The 24,335-nt window shown below is 50.0% G+C and overlaps 1 protein-coding gene across 1 annotated transcript in view; it reads right to left on the bottom strand.

Moving 5' to 3' along the window:
• The window catches only part of RSPO1 (R-spondin 1), a 36,425-nt gene extending 13,971 nt beyond the window's left edge, over window positions 1-22,454 (bottom strand). The window contains 3 exon segments of the mRNA XM_038377735.2: window positions 1,783-2,174; window positions 21,200-21,435; window positions 21,939-22,454. Of these exon segments, the coding sequence (XP_038233663.1) occupies window positions 1,783-1,876 (94 nt within the window). The 5' untranslated portion in view covers window positions 1,877-2,174; window positions 21,200-21,435; window positions 21,939-22,454.
• Between the last annotated feature and the right edge of the window lie 1,881 nt (window positions 22,455-24,335).

Genomic DNA, 24,335 nt, shown 5'->3' with positions numbered 1-24,335 from the left:
TACGGCATGTTTACTCTGCTGCAGGGCCCCCAGGAGTCGCTAGCTCGACACAATGGCAGATACTGCCTAGCTGTGGTGCTGATGGATGGCCCCCAGCTAAGATTGTAATTGAGACCCATTTGGGACTCATAATTTATAACATTAACCATGAGAGCACATCTTCCCTGGAGCAAGCAACTGCTGCAGGCAACCCTTAGGACTCACAGACACGCCCTAGTTGGACCAATTTAACTTAAATCAATTAAAAAGCCAAAGTAGTAAAACCGATGCAAACCCCTGTGTGGATGTTCTTACATCAGTTTAAAACTGGAGATATCAGCTGTTGACTTGCACCTGCACACTTCCTGATGCTGCCGAAGTGACTTGAGAGCATCCACACACAAAGCTGCCCCCATGTCACTACATCAGTTTAAAATGCACTGTTAGTTAAACTGGAGCATCTCTGTGCAGAGAGCAGGCTGTAAAGAAATAACCAACTCCCACTCAATCAAACAGCAGCCCCTTTCATGCCACGCTGACTTGCACCAAAATAACTAATTGGGTTTTAAGTCACCCCCCTTTGTTGTTTCCATGCAAGTTTGTGTGCAGATCAGACCTCAGAGCCCCTGTGAGATGCAGCTTCAGCTGCTGAGCCAACCTGGGCCTAGCTGTTAACCCCCACTTGAGGGGCAGGGTATTTACGGTTGAGTCATGCTGGCCGGTGGGCCCAACTGACTTTCACCAGGCTCTAGAGAGGGTGAGGCCGGCTCATTGGGCTTGAGACAAGCAGAGGGTTTTTGCAGGAAGGGCAGAGGGTGAGCGACAGTCTCTGGGCTCTGCCAATCTCAGGCAGGAAGTTTAGGCTGACATGCTCTTATTGCTTTGAGTGACCAGACCAGCCCATCCTCAGAAAGCTCAGAGTCTGCGTGCTTTGTTAACCAGGGGCAGGGGCTTGGCCCATTCATAATTCCTGGAGCTGAGGCTAGAGAGGAAACTCCCTTTTTTCAGTTTCCCAGGTGCACTCGCCAGCCCTCAGCGCAGTGAATTTTCCTGATTCACCGGCAGCCCCTGTTGCTAGTCTACTCCTACCTCCCTGCATCCATGGACCTGCCTCTGGTCTCTTCCACACACTCTGTAGCCACCGTAGGCTCTCGCTGGCTACCCCTGCCTCTCCTGCTCCCTGGCCTAGAAGCTGCAGGTTCCTTAATGGAAATTGGAACAGGCCTGCAGGTTGTTACAAACCCAGCGCTCTGCACAGGAGTGGAGAGTGGAGCCCAGCAGGTCTCCCTTGAGCTACAAGCTGGGGGCAGGCTTTGGGGGAACATAAGATCCTCATGTTCCTGCAGAGTCAGAGGAACCAGTTCCTGGTCTGTGCTCAGTAAGGGACTGGGGAACCATCAGTCCAGCCGGTAGAAAAAACTGGGTGCAGAGGAAGCAAACTTAGAGATGTTCCCTATCTGACAGCAAGAGATAGGGACATATCTTTCCAGCCAGGCTCCTTGTGGGATTTGTTAGGTACTGACGTGGCAAGACACAAACAGCCCCAGCCCCTGCCCTGAGGAGCTTTCACAGCCAGGGACTGAGCGACATGTCAAACCATTACCTTAGGTTTTGGGCGCGGTAATGATCCCACGCCTACCACCCCCTTCTGCATTGCTTACCCTGAGCCAGCTTCTCCCTAAACAGCTGCTTCTCCCCGCCCCTGCCCTCTGGGAGCCTGCGAACAACAGGGGCCTGTTACGCACAGATATTGACATTCTGCATCGCGAGAGGAGTCAGAGAAGAAAAGCATTTCATACATACTTCGTCTTTGCCTCTTGCCCTTCACCACCTTGCTGCTGCCTGTCAGATCCATCAAGCTTAGAAAAACCACCATCAGAAACAGTCCAAGCTGCATAGTAACTTCCCAGTGCCTAGACTGCAGGGTGATCGAGAGTCCGTTCCACAGCGTGGTGTCTGGGTTTGCTCCTGCTACTGTGTCTTGGGCTGGATCAGAACTGAAAGTCTGTACACGATGCCTGGTACGGGACCATATACGCACACCATAATATCAGCCACAGAAAACTTAGGTAGTAGGTACATGAGTCTACCTTCAAACCCATAAGGAGTACCGGAGCGTGGATCTAGTCCCATCTGGGGGCTCCCACGCCGTGAGTGTTAGCTGCTTGTAGCTTCCAAACACACACCCACACAAACTGGAAGGGAAAAGGAACAGATTAACCTTATGGAATAATGAATGTTATTTTATGTCTTGTGCATAAACTGCTCAGCGGGACGCTGCGAGAATTAACATACAAGTGCCGAAACAGCAGGCCAGGAGGAATAACAACATCACAGAGCCCTGGAAGGGCAGAAAGGGGGGCCCAGGCAGCAGATCTGCAGGGAGGAGATTGATAGGTAATATTACTTCACAGACATATCTGGAAGTTCCTGTTTGCTTAAAAACTAATAGCAACCTATTTCCTTTGACAGGTTTCAGAGTAGCAGCCGTGTTAGTCTGTATCTGCAAAAAGAAAAGGAGTACTTGTGGCAGTCTCTAAGGTGCCACAAGTACTCCTTTTCTATTTCCTTTGAGAAAGTTAACATGACATTGAATAAGGAATGGCCTATTTCTGGCTAGAATTTACTTAAAGTGCTGCCAATCCTGATCACTGCTTATCTGACAGCTACCAGCTTGTAGGCTGCCAGCATTACAGATGTCTCCAGTTAAGTGGGCCTCATTGAATGTCTAGTGACTTAATGTGGGCAAGTAGCTATTGATGTGATTGTAGCTACTGAGATTTCATGCTGTGTGTAGGGACAGTGCTGCTCATCCTCCCTCACACAGACTAGGTACCATTGTCCCTCGGGCAGGTCAAAACTCGGAGGTTCTGTTCCCCCGGAAATTACAGTATTTTGAAATTTCCATTAATCCCAGGTCAGAACCACAAGCCAAAATTTCCTGCACAACAAAATTTAAAAAAAAAAACCCTGGAAATAGCAAAATGACTCTTCTGGCATGTGTCAGTCAGCTCTGCCCGGGACAAGGCTTAGGTCCAACAGGGTCCCAGCCTTAAAACAATGTCATTACCTGGAGAGCGTTCTAGATCAACCAATTTTTAAAAATCAGAAATAACTGATAAATTCACCAAACCATGCGCAGGAGTTGCCATTTTAGGGCTGTCTCCTGCCTTCGCTCTGCTGCTACTGCAGATCCAGCCAGCAAAGGAAGCCCAAGTTAATTAACAAACACTATTCTCACAGCTACGCTGACATCACCGCAATGAACAGTGATGTACCAGTCGGGAAGGAATGGTGGCATGTGCTCTATGAGGAAAACCATGGCGGTGTGATGGACAGATCAGGGCAAGGGCAACTCCGACAAAAAGCAAATTGTTCTGCGCCATTGTTCTAGGAGGGTAAAAAGAAATGAGAGAAAATGTCTTTGTGTGTGTGTAACAATGACCTTATAGGAGCAATGTCTGTAATAGGGGATTGGAAGTCAGGGCCCCTGAGTTCTCATCTGCCTCCACCAATTATTTGCTGTGTAACCTCTGAACAAGTCTCTTACCTTTTTTGTGCCCCATTTCTTTTATCTGTAAAATGGACATACTATATTAATAGTTGTATTACAATAATGCTCAACCAAGTACAGGCCCCCATTGAACTACTGCTGCACACAGACATTGTAAGAGACAGCCCCTACCCCAAAGACCTTACAGCCTAAATAGACAAGGCAAAATTATTATCCCCATTTTGCAGCTGGGCAGCTGAGGCACAGAGTGATTAAGTGACTTGCCCAAGGTCACACAGGTCTGTGACAATGATGCCTGATGTCCTTGGTCCTGGACCAGTGCCTTAACCACAAGACACTTTTCCTCTTCAGGAATACTGACGTGCCCTAGAGCAGATTAATTCATTCATATTTGTAACACTCTCAGGAATGTGGGAATTGCCAGACTGGATCAGATTCAGGGTCCAACTACGTCTGTGTCCTGCCTCTGACAGGGGCCCACACCAACTGCTTCAGAGGAAGGGGTAAGAAACCCTGCAGTAGCAGGTATGGGATAATTTGCCCTCATGAAGGTCTCATCCTAACTCCTAATAGTTAGGGATTGGTTTAAGCCCTGAAGCCTGGAGTTTTATCTCTCTTCCGATACCCTTCTTTCAGGATTAACCATAATGACTCTGATGAAGGGGGCTTTAGACCAGAAAGCTTATGCTCAAATAAATTTGTTAGTCTCTAAAGTGCCACAAGTACTCCTCGTTCTTTTTGCTGATACAGACTAACACGGCTATCACTCTGAAACCTGTCATAATGAATGGACATTCTTGTTCTCCAGATAAATGCCTAATTGCGCATCAAATCTTGTTAAGTTTCTAGTCTCGTGGCATCCTGTAGCAGTGAGTTCCATGGTCTAACTGAAGATATTGATGACCCTTGAACAAAAGATGCTGAAAAAGAGCAACATGTTTTCATGATAAAAGCAGTTTCCTTCCAGCTCTAGCATGACACTTCCCAGACTGAGCAATGACGGATAAAAGGGGGAAGCTTCAGGATTTGAGGTGTGATCAACAGCTACAGAGTTTGCTAACAAACCTAGCAACCATGCAGAACTGGCAGGGTTGGCCTGGACTTCAGACATATACACACTGCCCAGACAGTGCAGCCAAGGGAACAAAGCGCTGCTTTGCTTTGGAAATGATCGAGGAGGTGATTTTTCTGTGTATTATGTGTCTGGGAGGAAGCGAGACATCCCGGCTAAATAGAAAGCTCTGACACAGCTCTTCTGGGTGCAGCTGGCAATGCAAAGCCCCACCAACTGCTGCCATTGTGTGGGAATAAAGGGGACAACATTCACACTGTGAGGTCAAATGAAACGGAAAATGATTTTAATCCCTTTAAAATAACTCTGCATCACCGATGCTCCCAGGGCCCGTCTAGATGGGGCTGGAGCTCAGTGGGGGCTCCCACTCATAGCTGGAAATGGGTTTGTGCTGATGCTAAACCGTTAGGCGCTTGGCACAGAGAGACCCCACCCCCCATGGTACCAGGATCTCTCACATGCTGAGGGGAATGGGGCTTTGGCAGAATTTGTACACTAGGAGCCCAGGTGTTTAGCTGGCATAAATTGGTGTAGCTCCCTTGGTGGAGCCATGGCCATTTGCACCAGTTGAGGATCTGGCCCTAGGCCTCCAAAATGAGTCTGCAAACAGTTCAAGCTGAGTACCATACTGCTAATCTCAGCTATGCAGCAATCTGCAGGTGCCTCCTCCAGTTCAGGGTGGCAGCTTCTCCCTCCCTCAGCAGGTCAGCTGGGAGCAGCCAGCGGGCTTTTTACAGTGCTCAGACTTCGGCTTCAGACCAGCACTTGCAAACACAGCCTCTAATCCCACTAGCATGCAGGTACTAACCAGCGACAGCTGGCCTGGAGAAAAGGGCTGGACGGATCTTTCAAACCCGTGCAGGCATTACCTATGGGAGGGGGTCTCCCCTCTGGTTCCCAACCCCAGGGACTTCTCCTGGGAACCTGTCCTGGCTTGGAGACACACGGGCTGACAAAGAGGATTCTGATGGTCATTCCCGTCACTGCCCCCCGGCCCATCACCACAGTAGCCAAGAGCTTAGAGAAATTGTATTTCCACTGCACTCCTCTGGGTGTTAAACCCACTACTTTAAAATATCACTTCTTGTGCAATCTCGCTACCATTACCCCAGGCTGGCTTTGGCGTGCAGAGAAACGACAGCCCTGCTAGTTCCTCTAGGCCCAGCCCAGTGCATTTCCTAGTCTTTTGTCCCATCTAGTGGGACACGATCTTGAGACCTGAGCCAAAGCCCAGTGCAGTCGGTGGAAGTGCCTCAGGGCCTTCGAGAACAGTTCTGGGCCCGCTGAAGTCCTTTACTCCCCTCTCACTCACTGTGGCTTGGCCTGCCGCCAGCTGGAAGGAACAGACACACGCTTCCGCAGCAGCTGAGGGTGAGAATGTGCCTCAGGGCCAGCGCTGGGGAATATTCAACTCCATTGCTGAACACAAGCCCCATGGCCAAGAGGAGTTCTGGGCTCGCTGCTCCGGGCGCTCAGCACGGGAGTAAGGAAAGAGGTCTCTGGCGCTGCCCAGGATGGGGGAGATCCCCCCTTGGCAGAGGGCCAGGGCAGGGCCTCCACTGAACAGGTTAGAGGAAATCTGCACAGAGGAGCTAGATTTGGGAAAGTCTGCCCCTCCCCTGCTCTGAGAGGGTAACAACCCCGAGCACTGGTTGGCATCAGGATTTGAACCCAGCCCCAAACTACAGGCCTCTAGCACTTGAGCTGAAGAAGCAAGTCCCGTTAGCTGGTGGCAGGAATAGACCATCATCCTCTAATTGACCAGCCTCTCGAGGAGGACACGACCCCTGTATTGTCCCATGTGTTGTGACAGCACATCTCCGATTGAAGTGTTCATGCTAAAATGGAAAGCTAAGGGCTGCTTTGGTTGCAGAACAATGCTGAGGCCTGTGAACTATTTCTCACACGCCAGGCAAAGGGTCATTGTCATCCTCCTGGCCCTGTGACTGAACTTTACCACGGCCCTGCTATGGGCCCCCAAAAAGCTGCCCTGGCAGGAGCGCAGCACTTCCCATGTGCTTGTCGTTAAGGTCCTGCAGCAGCATCCAGGGGGTTTTCAAATAAATAGTTAGTCACTCGGGTAAACATCAACTTGTGCTGTGCTTTGAAGGCTGTCTGCTGCAAGCTGCTTTATAAACATTGTCAAGTGCTTCAGCTAGGCCGAGGAGCGTTTACCAAAGCGGGGATGTGTGCGGGGAGGCCTGATCCTTGGGCAGCGCTAGCCCCTTCCCCCTGGCCCGGACTGACACACACACACACACACACACACACACAAACACACACGAAGAGAGGGGTGCATGGTCACGTGTCGCAGCATGGACAGCCAGCCCTGGAGCAGAAACATTTTGCAGGGGAGGATTGTGGCTGAGTTTGGGCCCTTCTGCAGGAAAGTGAACGTCGGATACACTTATCCTAATCTGCAATCACCTTCTCAGCTGCCCGAGGGTGAGCAGCAGCCGGCAGCTCCTAACACCTGCAGCCAGGCACTTCCCATGCCCAGAGCTTTGGACTGGTCCGAGTGTTATCATTTTACTCCCTGGGGACCAGGCAAGGTTCACAGAACTCATCGGAGAGACAGAGTTTGGCCTGGATTTGGGCCCACCTGGTGCCCCACCTCCCTGGGTTCTGCTCTCCCCGGAGGGAGTCACTGAGGCGCCGTAGGAGGGAGGCAGAGCTAGCAAAGGCAGCAAAATAGAATTCTTCTCTAAACAAGTGTCTGGGGCTCTAGGACAGGATCCCGTCTGCCACAGGCGGCTCCTGGGGAGCCTCCACCCGCGACACAGTGAGGCCAGGAGCATGGCTACGGAGCAGGCGGGAGGTGGGGTGGGGGACTAGTCTTCTCTGGACGCACATGACAGGGTTTGCACTGGAGCAACAGGCAGCCGGGCTCTTATTACAGACTAGACAACATGGACTTGTACATTGGGCAAGCGCAGCACAATATTGCCTGACGGTTACAACCGCCCTGTGTTTGTGACTAAAGCTAGATGGCAATCACCATTTTTGCTCCAATTCCTTGACATCTGCACTGGCTTCCCGCTGCAATTCTGTGCGTTGCTTTTGATCTAGAAAGCCTTGTGTGGCTTGGGACCTGAATGTGAAGCCCACCAATCTCCACACATGCACCCCGCTGCTGAGGAGTTCATGGTAACATCTGCAGGCCAGAGACAGGGAATTTGCAGAGAGGGGAGAGGGCTGGACTCCGGGATGCATTTCCCTTGTTGCTCCAACAGACTCTGAGATTCAGGAGAAGGGTGAAATGGAGTTTCCAAAACTCACCCTCAGACTAGAGAAGGGTGTAGGATTTGCAACAAACAATGAATCTGGTATGTCCTGCCTCCTTCTTCCCCTGCAGATGGGATCTGAGTCTCCCAAAGGAATTCCTGGTGCAAAAATCAGTCGCCAAACAATTTCTGCAGACCATTCTCGGCCCACAAGCCGTCCATTGCAGTGGTTAATTTGTGCCAGGGCTGAGCCCCGGCACTTATAGGCCTGGCAGTTCAGAGCCCCGGCACCTCTGGGCTTGCCATGTCAGCTATGACAGTAAAAAAAATTGCTTGAGCCCTGGCACCTCTTTCATTATAAATAAAGCCCTGGTTCATTGCATGTGTTCAGTATTTAAAATTCCAACACTATTCCTTTTGACTGGACACACAGGTCACAAGGTAGCTTCTCCTTTGTTGATTATAGCAGGTTTCTGGTTCAAATAGTCATGATTATGAACTCAAAAACTGGCTTCTGAGAACCGTCTCCAGTCCTCCTGCAGAATTTGCTGTCTAGGCAAACATTCCCAGCTGTAAACACAGCTGCTAGAACTTTCACAGAGAAAACTCCCCGCACGCAGAGGGCCAGCATCATGTCTGTGGAACACTTACATCCCACTTAAACCCTCCAGTTGGGGCTGCTGCCATACAAAGGCCTTGGAGTTTCACCTGGAAAGCAGCCTCGGAGGGTACCAACATACTCCAAGCAAATTCATTTCATTTTCCATGTTCTACCCCAGACAAAGCCTCAGAAGCCAGGGTGGCTGCTGGCCCAGCAGAGCAAGCGAGTTTATGTCCTGGCTGGAGATGGGGCATGCCAAGATATTTAGCTAAAATTTGGCTTTGCTGCAGACACTTCCGAGAATTTAAAGCTAGAAGGGAGCTACCCTGACCTCCTGTGTAACTACGTCTCAAATACACAGGAGAAGTCAGGAACAACAGATTCCAGTGTTCCCCAAAGGCTCCAGGCTAGACTCTTGAGGTGCTTCCATCTATCATACAGAGAAAGGGGAAAGTGAATGGATGGGGCAGGAGGACCTGCTTCCAGCTCTTCCTCCCAATCTCGGGCCATGAAATATGATTCTTCAAGCTACTGAAGACATCAGTCAAGCTCAGGTTGCTGCAAACTATTCCCAGTCTAAATATTAGGAAGGTGGTAAGAGATTTATGCCATTATCCCATCGGCAGGGAGAATTTAGAGTAACTGGAATTGCTCTCCATTCATTTGTGGAGGGACTTGTCCTAGCATCCAGGATGACAGCAAGCCTTCTTGTTGCAATTCTGTCAGGATAAATTGGTACTTGGGAGCCCCATTCAAACCAAAAAATATAACCCATCTGGATAATTCACCGTTAGCCTCCTCCACACGAGGTGAGATAGACCAACATGATTCTGCCTGGAAGACTGGAGAAATAATCCATAATAACCAAATTGCTGATATATTGCCCCTTGCTAAACATATCCAGCTATCTGTAATGTAAACGGGCTCTCCTGAAGGTTTACTGAGTCAGGTAGAGAAGGACCAGATGCTTGTGTGAGGACTGGAAACAGGACAAAGGTGATAATATTCCAATGGCAGCAGCGTACAACCCCCTGTGAAGTCCTGCCCGCTCACAAGCATAAACCCTGCCTGCTGGAGACACGATAAGAATGTTTAGGGAGGGGAAGCTGGCATCAGGGCTTGGAGCTGGGTGAATAATCTGTCATTTGTAATGCACAATTTATCTGATGAATTTCACTGTGTTAGCTCTTTGCACAAAGGGCAGATTTCTGGAATTTATTCATTCTTCCAAGTTATTTCCCAAATGGTTTCACTGCCGCTTCGCTGCACGTATTCAAAAGCTGAGCAGTTGTGAGTGGATGTGTAGGTAACACCGTATGGCTCTTTCCTGACTGCACTGCTGTGACACTTCTGGTCAGGGCTGCAGTGTAAATACTCACCATGACGTATTCAGAATTTCCTTTCCACAAATATTTTGCTACACTGATTTAAAAATCACTGTTCTGGTGAAAATTCTTGCCTGTACAGCTCACCAGCTGGCTGGGATATTTGTAGACAGGGAACACAGTCCAGGAAAATTAAATGACTATTTGCTAGAAAGATGTGTGAAATTCATCCCATGCAGAGAGGCTCCAGCATGATGCATGTCGGACACATGACAAATCCGGCACCACCTAGAGCACCAGCCTGCTGAGTGCCTCTTTGTGCACTCTCAACAGCACCCCAGGCTTTGGAATGGGGCATAGGCCCAGTGTCGGCCCCTCTCCAAGTATTCATTTTATTTTTGTTTTTAAAACAAACGTGCTTTGGCCATCCCTATTCCTCTCTTTCCCCCCCCCCCCCCAGCACTCCACAGTTTGCCAGGTGCATGATGGGGTTTTCTGCCCTTCCTCTGAAGCACTAGGCACTGCATTGGTGAAGGCTAGAGGCAGGCACCAGATGAGAGAGCCCTGCATGGTGAATCCTACGTTCCTAAGGCCTCCTCTACACGTAAACTTGCACCAAAGTAATCAGCTCAGACCTTTGCTGTTTGGGGCTAGGCTGTAGCAGGCTAATGCCTTGGGAGGTGTTTGCTTTGCCATGTGTCTGACAGGACTCTCCACTTTGCGATCTCAGTCCTATTTACTTTGCACCCTTCTCACGCCTGCTTGTATTGCTAGCCCCCTGGTCCTGACAGCTGGTCAGACCAAACTCACTTCTGCATGTTCAGACGACCTGTCACCCGTTGCCAGATCAGGGTTGCAGGGAAGAATGAGTTCCAAAGGGCAGCCAGGCGCATAAGTAAAAGACGGACAATGATGGCGCTTTCTGCATCATTGTGGGTTAAATCCCGGGTTCAGTGCCATGGCAAAAGACTGCAGCATGTCTCACAAGTGTTCCAGAGGACAAACCACCAGGGGCCTGTGCTCCCAGCCTTGTGCGCAGGCAGGATCTGTGCTGTCATCCTGGTTTGGCAGTGGGGTGCCTCGCTCACTGTGCACAGTTGTGAATGACAAGCCGCTAGGCAGGGGACAGCCTGGCCCATCATTTTCATCCTAAATTTGCCTCCAACCTCTATAGCACAAGTGTCTGTGTCTCCACTTGTTAAGCATTTAGATTGGATTCCTCAGACCATGCCATTAGCCCATCAGGCTGCAGCCTGTGAGCGCTCTGGGGCAGGCACTGGCTTTTCTGTTTCTTTTTACAGCCACTATTACAGTGGTTCCCTGAACTGTGAATAGGGCCTGGACGTGTTACTGTCAGATACACAGTGAGGAACAATAATAATTAATGAGGCAGGTGGTCCTATGCTATTGCTTCACAAGGATAATCCCTCACACCTGCAATGCAAAGAACAACACACTTTCCCCTGAGACAGACATGGGTATTATGGGACACGTGGCCCCCTCCCGTGATGCAGACCCGTTCTGCAAATCCCGCACAAAAAGCGAGAAGTAGCGTGGGATTTGCTGATGAAGCATCACCTCCTTTTGACAGGCTGGCTGCTCTCCCTGGGACAGAACAGCCACTGGTCCCTGCCCACAGCCAGCCAGCGTCAATGCACCACGTCTTGCACAAGCTTTTGGCACATCGTAGAATCAGGAATCTAAACACTTGGGAAGCAGATGGGTCCGCAGCTCGTGGCTAGATTAGAGCAGCACTGTGCCTGCACTGAGTTCTGCAGTCCTAGCAGCTGTGCAGTTAGATACCAGGAGAGCAGCGTTGCCTACACAGCCATTCCTGCTCGAGAAAGCAGTTTGTCGTTCTTATTTTTATGATGCTTGTTATCTAATGTTGGCTCCACCTGTCCCCTGCTACAGGCCTACCGCAGCAGCCCTGTTCTATCCGACATGATTTTCCAGACACCTAGAGGCCAAGCAACAAAGTGAACTCGAGTCAGTTAGTCCTGCCCTGTGGTCAGGGAACTATTTACATTACTGCAGGAGTAATGCTGCTGTAAAGCCAGGGTAGAAGAGAGGAGAAAGGGGCCCTCAGAGCCACATGGGCCAGGCATTGGAAGTTCTGCTCAGAGTCTGGAGCTTGTCCCTCTTTGCATGTCACCTGCCAAACCCTCTGTGATGCAGCCACCGTCACCTTCTGTAGACATTAGAAGTGACTTCTCATTAACCCAGAATGGATACAAGAACACTGCGTCTCTGGGAACTTCACAGCTCTGTTAGCATCTGTTCTGGGGCCAGACTTTTTATGCCTCTGCTCCAGATGGTATGAATCCAGCTGGAAACAAAAGTAGTTGCAGTAAGTTACAGAGAACTAACTGCTGAATGTGCAGCATCTGCCACTCAGGGCCTGTCCGTCTCAGAGGCCCCGTGCCTTCTGCCATCCCTGTCACCCACCCTTGGCTACAGAATCGTGCACCTGGTTGTGAAGAACGCTTTCCAAACATGGAACAAGTGTCAAAGGAGGTGGTGGTGTCTGCCTGAGTCTGTAGACTGCCTGAAACACTGGGCCAAATTCTCCATTGGTGTAACAGTGCCTCCTCCTACTTTCAGCTTGCTAGGAAATTCTCCTCTGCTCCCACCCATGTGTTTGTCAGGTTCCAGTAACTGGCGGCATGGGAGACTGATGGCTCGCTGACACTGCACAGATTGGAGCCACTTGATGGGCCACTTGAGACTGCACAGACTCTGCTTTCGTAGCTCAGAGGGGTGGGATCTGCCCAACTCAGCTCAGAAACCTAAAGACCATGTAAATGTCAATGTTGCTGGCTGCTTCACTGCTGCTCATCCAAGCAGGAAGATCCAGATAACGTGCTTTTCTTGAGTATCCCCCAACAGACCCTGAGAGTGAATTCCCGCTAGTTATGAGGACAGCCCACGACAAATAACCCGACCAGTACACGAGCTCCACAGAGTAGTACGGGCTGCTCCAACTCTGTCACACGAGCCTTTCCCACTCATCCTAAAGGGCTGCTCCAACTACACAGGAGAGGAGAAAAGGAGCGAGGTGCAATTCAAATGTTTACATGTACATATGTTGTACGGGGATTACGCCATCAAATGTCCATTCCACATCTGTCTGCAGCAGCTCCGCTGAAAAGACCCACTGTGATGAGACTAAAATCATGTGCAGTCCATGGGGCCACGAGGAAAGGGTCTGAACTGTGATGTTACTGGTGCTTGTTCGAATGTTTCAATCATGGGATGAAATTCAAAGCGCGAGGTCATGCACTTAGGGTCTCATAGTAAGAATTTCTGCTACGAGATGGGAGCTCATCAGTTGGAAGCGACAGAGGAAGAGAGAGACCTGGGGATGTAGGTCAAGCACAGGATGAGTGATGTGGCTGTGGAAAGGCAAAGGTGATCCTAGGATGTATCAGGCAAGGCATTTCCAGTAGAGATAGAGACAAATTAATGCCATTGGACAAGGCCCTGGTGAGACCTCAGCTGGAATCCTGTGTGCAATCTGGTCACCCGGGTTCAAGAAAGATGAATTCAGACTGGAACTGGTGCAGAGAGGGGCTACAAGGCTGACCAGGGGTATGAAGAGCCTGTCTTTGAGAGGAGACTGGAAGAGTTCGGCTTGTTTAGTCTAACATAAAGATGGCTGAGAGGGGATCTGACTGCTATAAATACATCGGGGGTAAATACCAGGGAGGGCGAAGAGCTATTGAAGCTACAGGACAATGCTGGCACAGAACAAATGGGGATAAATTGGCCATGAACAAATTCAGGCTGGAAATTAGAAGGTTTCTAACCACCAGGGGAGTGAGGTTCTGGAACAGCCTCCCAGCAGGAGTTATGGGGGCAAACAACAATTAGTTTTAAGAGAGAATTGGACTAATGTATGCATGTGGTTGTATGACGGGGGGACCAGGACACAACAGTCCTGGAGCTCACAGTTTACATCTTGTGTTCCTAAAAGCTCATGCTCCAGGTTTCAGGCAGCCAGCAGGGGTCAGAAAGAGATATCCCATCCCTCTCCTCCCCCAGTGTAGTCTGGGTTTTTCTTTTAATTCCTTTTTCTGATGCATTGGGGTGGCCATGGCTGGAGATGGGACACTGAAGAGGTGGGCCAGGCTCGGAGGTTGCATTGAGTGTTCTCCCTCTCAGGTGCTTGCCTGACTGGTTCTTGCTCACATGCTCAGGTTCTCACTGATTGCCACATGTGCAGCTGGGAAGGAATTTCCCCCCAGGTCACCTTGGCAGTGACCTGGGGTGGTTTTATGTATTTTGTTGTTGTTGTTGCCTTCCTCTGCAGCTGGGGTGCGGGTCACTTGCCAGGATTATCTGGATGTCTCTCACGTAATCATCTCCCTGCCGTTGTGGGGGCCTCATGACCTGGTGCACTTCAGTCCCTCCTCATGGCACAGAATGGTCCCGTCTCCTGAGGGCTGTGATACTTTGGGCTCGTTTCAGTACTTGGGTTTAGTGTGCGGGTGCTGGCCTGACATATACAGGAGGTCCTCGTAGCTGATCTGGTCCCGTCTGGCCTTAAACTCTATGCCTAGCACAAATGTAGCCCATTGCATTCCTAGGTCCTGATGGGCTGTGCAAAGCTGGGTAGCTTCCATTATCCCCATTTTATGGATGGAGAAACAGAGACACAGAGACGTACCGACAGCCACCCAGCAGTTTGGCAGCAGAGCTGGAGCTAGAAGCCAGGCCTCCTGCATCTGCCACTTCTGCTCCATCTCGCAGCCAGGGCGGCCTTCCCACCCCTACTTGGAGCCGCTTGTGTGACGCTCCCAGCCAGTTCAAAGGAGCAACAAAGCCCAGCTATTATACACTTACACATCTCGTCGGGAAGGTCAACTAATCATCGGATAGATTTGGTGTGGACAGGAGAATCTTTTTCTGACAACGGTGCCTAGTCCTCAGCATCGTTAAATAAACCTACTTCATAAATACAGATTAAAATAAATCTTCACAAGTTAAACAAAGTAAAATGCCAGCCTTGCATGCAGTGATTCAGTCCGTGTTTATATTACACCAGCTCCGTTTTGCTTTGCCTTTCCCTCCCATTAAAAATGTGCAATGAGGTTACTTGGAGACAGTGAGGGGTAGCTGCTAGAAGGTTTTCTAGGAAGGGTGGGGTGAGGCAGGTGATCTGGCTTCTAGCTCTGAAGCTGCCACTGAATTGCTAGTTCCCCCGGACAAGTCACTTTTCCTCTCTGAGCCTCAGCTTCCCCATCTGGAGAACCAAGCAAGGTGCTAACACCCGCACAAGGGTAGTGCTTTGAGATGGTCCAGTGAAGAGTGCCACGTATGTTCATAGTTGGATCACTCTGTCCGGCAAGCATCCGTCCACATACACACGCAAAGCCACTTTGTTCTGCTTAATCCCTCAGGCAATAAAAATCAGCGGCGTTAAGTCAAATGTCCTAACCAGAAGGCCTTTATTTGATATTATATTTCAGAGCCAAAGTGCTGCCAAAACCATAAACCATCAAGCTAAGCACTGAAAAAAACCCAAAACCTGGCAGCAGAATTCTCCGCAGTTGTTGAGGTCTGAGTCCTTCCGCCAGCTTCTGCAAAGCCCTCACATCAGCGCTGCTGGGAGCCTACCAACAGGACTGTGTCTAGAACAGACTCCTACCTGCCAGAGGTCCCACCTGTCCCTTGCCACCACCTTGCTTGGCTATATTACCAAGTCACTTTCACATCCACCCACCATCCTGAGCTGGGCCCCAGATTCTCTCTCCAAGCTGTATCCTGCAGCTCATGCTGTCACCACCTATCAGCATTGGGTGGAGATATCATAGTGCTGGTTAGAGTGACAAGGAAGAATGCCCTTGCGGTAAACGGGCAAGACTGGGCCTCAAGAGACCTGGATTCGGTCCTTGATTCTGCCACAGACTCACTATGTGACCTAGGGCAAGTCACTTATTCTTATCTGTGAAAAGGGGGTGATAATACTCCATTTTTCCACCCTTAATCTGCTTGGTCTATTTAGATGGTAAGCTCTTGAGAGCAGAGACTGTCTCTCACTAGGTGTCTATACAGCCCCTAGTACAGTAAAATAGTTATTAGAATTATTACTACATGTACCAGTGCTCCAGGATCGCCTGTAGCGCAACACATTATAAACAGTCACCTAAGGTAGGAAACTTCATCATCTTCTCAGTTTGCTTCTAAGACAGACGCGCTGTAGTGAAACAGGCCACCTCCAAGAGCAAACCCAGCAATCCAAAAGGGAGCCCTGAAGTTCTGGGAGTGATGGCAAGGTCAGGTGCATGTGTGAGTGAGGGAGAGACACAGCACCTGCGTTCCTTCTGCACCTTAATGTGCCTTCTGGCATCACTATAAATGCACAGGAGGCATCAGGTCAGGCACTGCTACATTAAATGGGATCGGGAGCAGATTAGGAGCGTGCATGGGGATTTTGTTTGGGACTGTGGGACGTTCCCATCTGGTGTTATCAGGACCGGAGATCTGCTAGGCTACTCCAATCCTTGACTCTGGGAGCCAGCCTGACCCTGCTCTGCTGTGAGAACCCCCACTCTTGGGCTGTTCACACACAGCCTCTGGCATGTAAGCTGCTCCCAGCTATTTGGAAGCGAATGACACTTGCCAATATCTCCGGTCCCAGGCAACCCTAGGAACCTCCGTCTTGCAGTTCCAATTATGCCCGCTGGACGCTGCAAGCTTATACAAGTTTGTCAATTTAACTAAGAAATTGATAGGTACCAGGCTTGTTATCCCAAGGGGAGCCTCTGACACACTGCAAACCAAAAGCACTGCTTCAGGTAGAATAAAAGCTAATCAGCATTCTAAGCTGATCTTAACACTTTCAAGGATCTTAAAAACTTAGATGCTTCTCACCACAGGCTGGCTGGTTACTTCTCAGTCAGGCTCTCCCCTTTGATCAGCATTTCAGTTGCTTGGTGTCTGTAGATGTGGTGGAAGAGAGAGAGCACAGCAAATGTCTCTCCCTTTCATCATGTCCTTTCTTCCCTCTTGGCTTTTCTCCCCCCTCCACCCCCTGGAGTCAGGTGAGCATTACCTCATTGCAGTCCCAAACTGCCCACAGGAAGGATGAGATGACTCCCTCAAGGGTCTAACAGATTCTTTTGTTGCTGCCTAAGCCAGTGTCCATTGTTCCTGTGAGGCTGGGCTGGGTTTGTCCCATCCATGCCCTGATGAGGTGCGAACTGCCTCTCTGTTCTTAGAGAGTTTTTGCATGGGCTTGCTTTAAACCATGAGGATACATTTTCAGCCTCATAACTATATACATGAAATCATAACCTATAACCTTACTATAACATCACTATAACAACCATGCTCAGTGCATTATGAGCCTTCCGAAGACACCCAACATGACAAACTTTGCATTGTATACCACACAATCATTTTATAAAGATGAACATGGGGGTGTAGGGTGTTCCCCTGAGGTACAGAGCATCACAGACAGGTCAAATGCAAACATTCCTTAATTTCTCCCAGTGCTTTTTTGCACAGTAGAACTTTACATTGCATAGTTTCAGCATCATCTGCACAAACTGTCCCTGGGTTAAGTAATGCACTTACAGAATGCAAACTAAAGATGAAAAGCAGAGGTCCAGACTGAGGGAGAGAAGACTCAGAAGAGGTGTTTTCAGCTGCATTTTCAGAGCAGACCAAGGGGGGGGCTAAATGTGCGGCTGTTCCCTTAGAAGCATCCTCTGAATATTTCTGCTAACCTCAGTCACCAAAAGCCAGTGTTGCCCCCCTCACAAATACTTAGCAGAGTTAAAGACTGAGAGACAAGAGAAGAGGCACCTGCCCACACTGCATGGGGACAGAACCCCCCACTCTTCCTCTGTGACCCTCAGAGAATTAGTGCAAAGCCCTATACAGTTCTGAGCAAACTGCCGAAGACTGCAGGCTGGTTGACAGACAAACCTCTTTGGTTAAGCCTCTGCAAGCCCCTGTTCTTTCGGTTTAAGAGCATCCACACAGCAATTTGCATCCGTTTAATTAAATTGCTTTAAATTCACACCAAGCCTCCATGGCTTAGGCCAGGCGTCCATTCAGAGCATTTTGCCAGGAGAGCAACATAAGTATGCTATGTTGGCAGAGCGCTCCTAGTGCGGACACAGTTTATACCACAAAACGGCCCCTTTGCTGGTAGAGCTTATTCCACCCCCCTGGGCAAAATAAACAAAAAGCGCAGTTTTGCTGCTATAGCTGTGTCTACATTAGGGCCTTTTGGTAGCACAGATATTGTGGTCACATCTCCTCATACCTCTGACCAACAGAGCTGCCAGGGCTGGCAAAAGTTTGCAGTATAGACCTTCCCTGAGAGAAGCCAGCATGAGTCAAAAGCTGATGTGCTAATCACTCCATGCAAAACAGGGATGAAACACAGGGGCTTGGAATCCCAGGGCAGCATGCAGCGCTGTCTGTGCAGAGGATGAAACCCCATGCAAAGGAAGCATCTGCTAAACACAAGATTCCTAAAAGGATTCCCAGCACTCTTGCCATCCTGTCTAAATATCACACTGGCTTCAAAATCTGAACCCTGCAGAGCCCCAGAGTCCTGCACTGCCCCTCAGAAGCAGATGGAAAAACAAGACTGGGAAAAATCAAGAGAGACCCCAGCTTTGTTTGGGGCAAGACAAGGAGGTTGGGGGGTGGGGGTCTTGTGCTTTCCCTGATCAAGGAGTTCCAGCAGTTTAGCTGTGAACTAATTGCAGTCTGTCTTCTTAGTGGAATTCTACTGCTGTCACTTGAACAGAGGGACCCAGGGGACTGGGCTGGGGCTGGGTCAGGGACAGGAGAGATGCAGGGAGGACTCCAGCAGCACAAGCCTGGGGCATGCTACCGGGCTGCCCCCAAAACCTGGCACTGCTCAGCTGCTCACACAATCTGCCCAGGTTGGTCTGTAATGCAAAGTTTTCTCCAGTAAACACAGGCCAAGTTTGGCCTGTAAAAGCAACTTGGGGAAGCTAGAATCAGAAGGTGTGATCCCCAGGAGCTGTCAGCTGGGGCTGTCTGAACCAGGGATAGTGGGCAAAACCTGATTATACTGTCTGTTCATACCCCAAAAGAGGGCATCTCTCTGGGTCAGGGCTGTCTCCATATCCCTGACTGAGGTCATTACACAAAGTAAAACTATTTCCCCATGTTTCAGAGTAGCAGCCGTGTTAGTCTGTATTCGCAAAAAGAAAAGGAGTACTTGTGGCACCTTAGAGACTAACAAATTTATTAGAGCATAAGCTTTCGTGAGCTACAGCTCACTTCATCGGATGAAGTGAGCTGTAGCTCACGAAAGCTTATGCTCTAATAAATTTGTTAGTCTCTAAGGTGCCACAAGTACTCTATTTCCCCATGGTATTTCTCCCTCCCACCCCCCCCCCCCACTGTTCCTCTGATATTCTTGTTAGCTGCTGGCATTAGCCTACCTTGCTTGTCACCATGAAAGATTTTCCTCCTTTTCCCCCCCTGCTGCTGGTGATGGCTTATCTTAAGTGATCACTCTCCTTACAGTGTGTATGATAAACCCATTGTTTCATGTTCTCTGTGTGTGTGTATATAAATCTCTCCTCTGTTTTTTCCACCAAATGCATCCGATGAAGTGAGCTGTAGCTCACGAAAGCTTATGCTCTAATAAATTTGTTAGTCTCTAAGGTGCCACAAGTACTCCTTTTCTTTTTGAGGTCAGGGAGTCAAGCTGGGAGCAGACATGGCCTGGGAGAACTTTGCCCTTCTCGAGAGCATATTTTGCTCCCTGTTGTTTGGTTTTCCTCTCTCTTTGCCACATCTGGTGTTCCTTTTACACCCCACGGGGGGTGTGTGTAGTCGGGGGGGAGAGCTGAGGTCTGTCTGAGTGCAAATCTGTGCAGTCTTTTACATGCACAGGTACGTGACACAGAGGTAGGATGGTCTCATGCTCAGATGCTAGCCTAGGCTGCAGAAAAGGCAGGTTCAGTTACCTGCTCTGCTCTGCTGCAGACGTCCGATGTGAGTTTGGGCAAATCCCTGTCTCTCTGTCTCAGTTTCCCCATCTGTACAGTGGTGATGATCGCCCTACCCTGCCTCACCAGGCGTGCTGAGGATAGACCTGGTCAATATTCCGACGTGCTCAGATGCTACGGTGCCAGGTCCCAGAAAAATACCTTAGACTGTCTGAAATAATGGGAACCACCCAGGAACCTTCGACGTCTCAGTGCAAGCCGGCTGTCTCTCAGGGGTCTCAGCTGTGAACAGTCCCACCTCAGGCACCTGTTGGGCCACCCCGAGTGGTACGTACTCCTGGGAGTTGTCCCACTGAGTGCACAGACCCCTAAGCAGGAGACAAAGGTTTCTAGCATTGCTCAGCTCTGTGCCGAACAGTGCTGGGCAGAGAGAGAACGCTCAGTGCCTGCAGAGCCTGCCTCCTTCACATGCCTACCGCTCCCAAGGGATGCATCTCCCCAGGGTACTGCTCTCCATAATGAAGGAGGTGCAAAGGACCCCGTAGCCCTGACTTTGCAGGAGACAACAGGAATCTGTGGGGCAGAAAGTCCCCAAACTCCCAGCATTCTGCCCTCTTATAGCTATAGGCAGATGGCACTGAGAGCCCTTTGTACCCAGAGGTGCTCCCCACAGAGCAGGCTTTTTTTTCCACACTCCGACCTTTCATTAACCAAAGCAAAACCAAACATCAGCTGCCAGCCCCTCTGGTTCTGGGAGCACCCCCGAATGCGAAGTCCAGTGCCCTGTTATCCCCACCGGTTTGACACCCAAACAGGGAGACAGCAGCACTTCCCAATGGGTGAACTCCCCCTGCACATCAGCAAGGGGCGTTAACTCGGATGTCTAATTACTACCATCATCACTTCTAATCCTTTCATGCTACTACCCCTGTGAGAAACAGCCAGTCAACGCACTTACCGGGTGCTGTGCAGGTACCTGCTATGCACAGATGGCCCCTTCCTTTGCAAAGAGGCTGAAGTATCCATGGCAATTTAAATATGCAAATAGTTTCCTACTCGGTTAGCTACCCTCCTGATTGCTTAGGTAACCAAGACACTTGCTACTCTCTTTGAAAGTGAGGGTGGCCGTGGTAGTGGTGGTACGGCCAGTTACGAAGTGCTAGACTCCTGTGCAACAGCTGGTGGGATTTTGTAGTTGGTCCAGGAGCAGCGGCTCACTTTAATATCCTGACACGTATTTCTGAATAACTCCCCTTGTGTCCTACACTAAGATCTGGCACGTAACATACAAGCAGAGAACAAAAAGCAATACCCCACCTTCCCCGTAACACTTCTCCCAGGTTGGTGTTTGGGGCACTGAGGAAATCCCCGCAGAGTTTGCTGTAATTCTTCACAGCTTTCCATTGTCCAGATTCATTAGCCATATTGCAGGAGGCAAACCCACAAGTCAGAAGCTGACAAGGCTCACACTCCTAGCTAACAGCCTGCATTGCGAAAGCTTAATCTCAACAAACATGCATTGTGAAACCCTTACCTCTGAGCTGTCAGTCACTCATGACTGCTGAAGAGACTCTACTTAGTTTCTCAGTTTTAAAATACCACAAGAACAATCACAAAAATCCTCTGTTCCTCCAGGGAAAGTTACACGCAAGTTTCTGTCAAAAAAAAAAAAAAAGTCCCTGCGAGCTCACGGGGAAGTCTGGTACAATGGGGCTTCAGGGGGTTGTTTGGCTGGTTGGTTGAAGCAGATTTCGAATAGCCTCACAAACTCTGCAGAGAGAAACAAACCCTTCTGGGATGTGCAGGATTTCAAGCTCGTAAAGAGTGTCCAGGCTAGTTTATACTCCATCAGCCCACACTGCTCCCTGTGTATGTGATCATATCAGAGCAATTGGCACATTAATAATGCCTGCCCACAAGGCCGCAGACGCCATCCCTATTCTAGGAGTATGGTTGTGGGTTGTTGTTTTTTTTAAATTATTATCATTACCAGAGTATCCAGCTTTGTAAAAGCATCCAGTGCAAACTCCAGCATGAGGGAATTCCACCCGACTAGTACCACCTCCTAAGACAATATCCAGCCAAAATATTATGACTGTTGCAAAACCCGGACTGGAGCTCACCAAAGGACCGGGCGGCGGTCCCTGCTCGACACCCCCCCATCCAATGCAACATCCAGAGCCAACAGGGTCTCAGTAAATCCCTGCAGGGGGACAGAACATACAGGGTTCTTCTGTTTTATTTATGCCTGTTAATTCTGACTTGTTACTTACATTTCAGTGGTAACTGGCATATGAAGTCTTCAGCAGTCACTACTGCATCTGTTAATGAACACAACAAATATTAGAAGCAGCTTGTTACCCTCTCGAGGGGAGGAGAGACTAAGTAGACGAGTGTTAAAGCCTAGTTATTTTTCAGGCTGTAACTGAAACTGTAACTGTGCTGCAGGAGGAAACATTCATGCTTAGGAAGTTAAATAAAGATTTTCTTAGGAAAACAACCCTGCTATGGCTGGGAGCTGTGCTCTGATACCTGCCGTCTCTGATACCTAATCTGCACCAGTTCTGCCTTTCCTCCATTCCTGCTCAGCTCTGTATCCCCTTCCTTTCCTCTCATTAACATGGACACATAGAGAAGGTCAATGGCTAACCTCTACTTTGCATCACGAATTAATTTAAACATGCTAGGAAAACACAGGAACCCCCAAGACCACAGACAATCAGCTTTCCCACCCTCTGTCTCTGCATGGCCCCTGGCTTTGCTCCCAGCATAGCCCATGGTAAACGTCCCCTTGGCTTTGATGGCAGCAGGGTCATGCCTAAGGCGGTGCCATGCAGCAATGACGTGTCACAGCATGACTGGCAGCCACACCATGCTAGGCTGCGTGAGCCCATCAGATCCACAGGGCTGGGCCTGCCTGGCCCAGGAATGGAGGCTCTCCAAGAACACACAAACTGGAAGCCCTGGTAATTTGTGCTCATTAAAATGATCATGTTAGCTGTTTTCTCCAGGGCTCTGGGCAACTTTCAAATTGGGCAACTGCATTCTGCATCCTTAACGTCTCCATGCCCTTTCCCTTCGATACAGAATTCTTCTCTGGTCCCTCTCCGACACTGCGGTGCTGCCCTGCGACACAGGCGCTGGGTTCCACCTGACCAGCGTCTGCGTTTCAGCCATGGGGAAGGGATCCATCGATCTAGAAAATGTCTGTCGAACACTTTAGGACCCTTTGGGATCAGAGATATTCTTGCGGCCATCTCTGCTGTCCTGACGCGACACTGTCACGGTGACATGTCAACGTCCCGTCCCAGCGTGTATTTGGGGATGCTCTCTGTGTTATACCAAATGACTTAAATGACCCGCCCAGTCTTTAAAAGAAACCCAGCATCCATAAAGCACCCGCCCTCCCCTTCCACACACACCCCACCCCCTACCCCCCCCCCCCGCCCCAGCAGATTAACATGAGCTGACAGGCTGGACGGGTTCTTTGTTTCATGTTGGGGGAGTGCAGCCCATGCAGCAGCTCCCCGGTCCTCTGGCCCTGGTGGCAGTTGGTTAAAACCCCCAGCCTGACCCCGTGCTGTTATTTCTAAACTACACAAAGTTCTAAACGAGAACAGGGCTCATTCGTTTCCCGGGCACCAGCAAGGGGAAATGGCCAGCGGAGCTGTGACTCTCCCTGCACGTCCATTCCTCCTTCCCTGCCCCACACACATGGAGCCCGCCAGCAGCAGGAGGCAGGGAGAGTGATTCGGGGCTCTGCCGAGCTCTCCCTGCAGTGAGGAGTCCGATACCTCCAGGAGCTGAGTGCTGCAAGGAGCGCTGCTCTCGGAGAACAGAGTCCCCCACATCACAGTCATCCAGAGCAGCCACAGACATCCTTGCCTGCTTTGTGTGCTGCTGGGGAGCCCCCCGGCAGGTCAGTCCCCCTCGCTTTGCAGAGCTGGAGCACTGCACCTGCGTTGCACTGCTGCAGTCAATGGCGTGAACGGGGAGCAGGGCCCAGGGGAAGCAGGCCCTAAGTCTGCTCCAGCAGCGGGCAGCATCCAGTGAATCAGCTCAGGCTCCAGCGCGTGACCCACACCCGCAGTATGACGCTCCAGGGACTCATGACACAGCAAAGCTCTTCTGGGGGAACTTGTCCCATTGCAGAGGGCCTAGGGCCTGGGCACCGCTTTAGTTCCACTTCAGCCTCCGAGCGTGTCCTGCAGCCGCTGCTTACGGCACGAGCAAAACGTTCCGACTCCTACCTCGTGCCCCACCACTCATCGGCTGCTTGTTTCCACCACCTATTTCTCACCTTACATTAAACTGTCCATTCTTCGGGGCAGGGAGGGTCTGTGCAGTGCCAAGCACAGCAGGGCCCCAATCCCTGACCGCAATACAAATAGCAATAAATAATAGTTACCATGGTCTGTGAGGACAGGACACTCTGGCGATGGGAGCCAGATGAGACAGAGATGTTAAGGCAAGGGAAGGGTCACCAGAGGGTGCTGTTACACACGCTCTTCAAAGTTCTTTTCCTTTGCACGGGAGCAAATGTTCAGACTTGGGAAGACATGTCAGTGTTGCTGTTAATTTTTGCTATGCAAGGTTCAGTGTAGAGGGACTGAGTTCAGAGGCTGGAGCAGTGCAAGGAGCTAGAGAATTTGTTCTACCTTGATCTCTAA

Source organism: Dermochelys coriacea, chromosome 19 (genome assembly GCF_009764565.3).
Source record: "Dermochelys coriacea isolate rDerCor1 chromosome 19, rDerCor1.pri.v4, whole genome shotgun sequence".
NCBI classification, from domain to species: domain Eukaryota; kingdom Metazoa; phylum Chordata; order Testudines; family Dermochelyidae; genus Dermochelys; species Dermochelys coriacea.
This window is presented reverse-complemented; position numbering and strand designations above follow the sequence as displayed.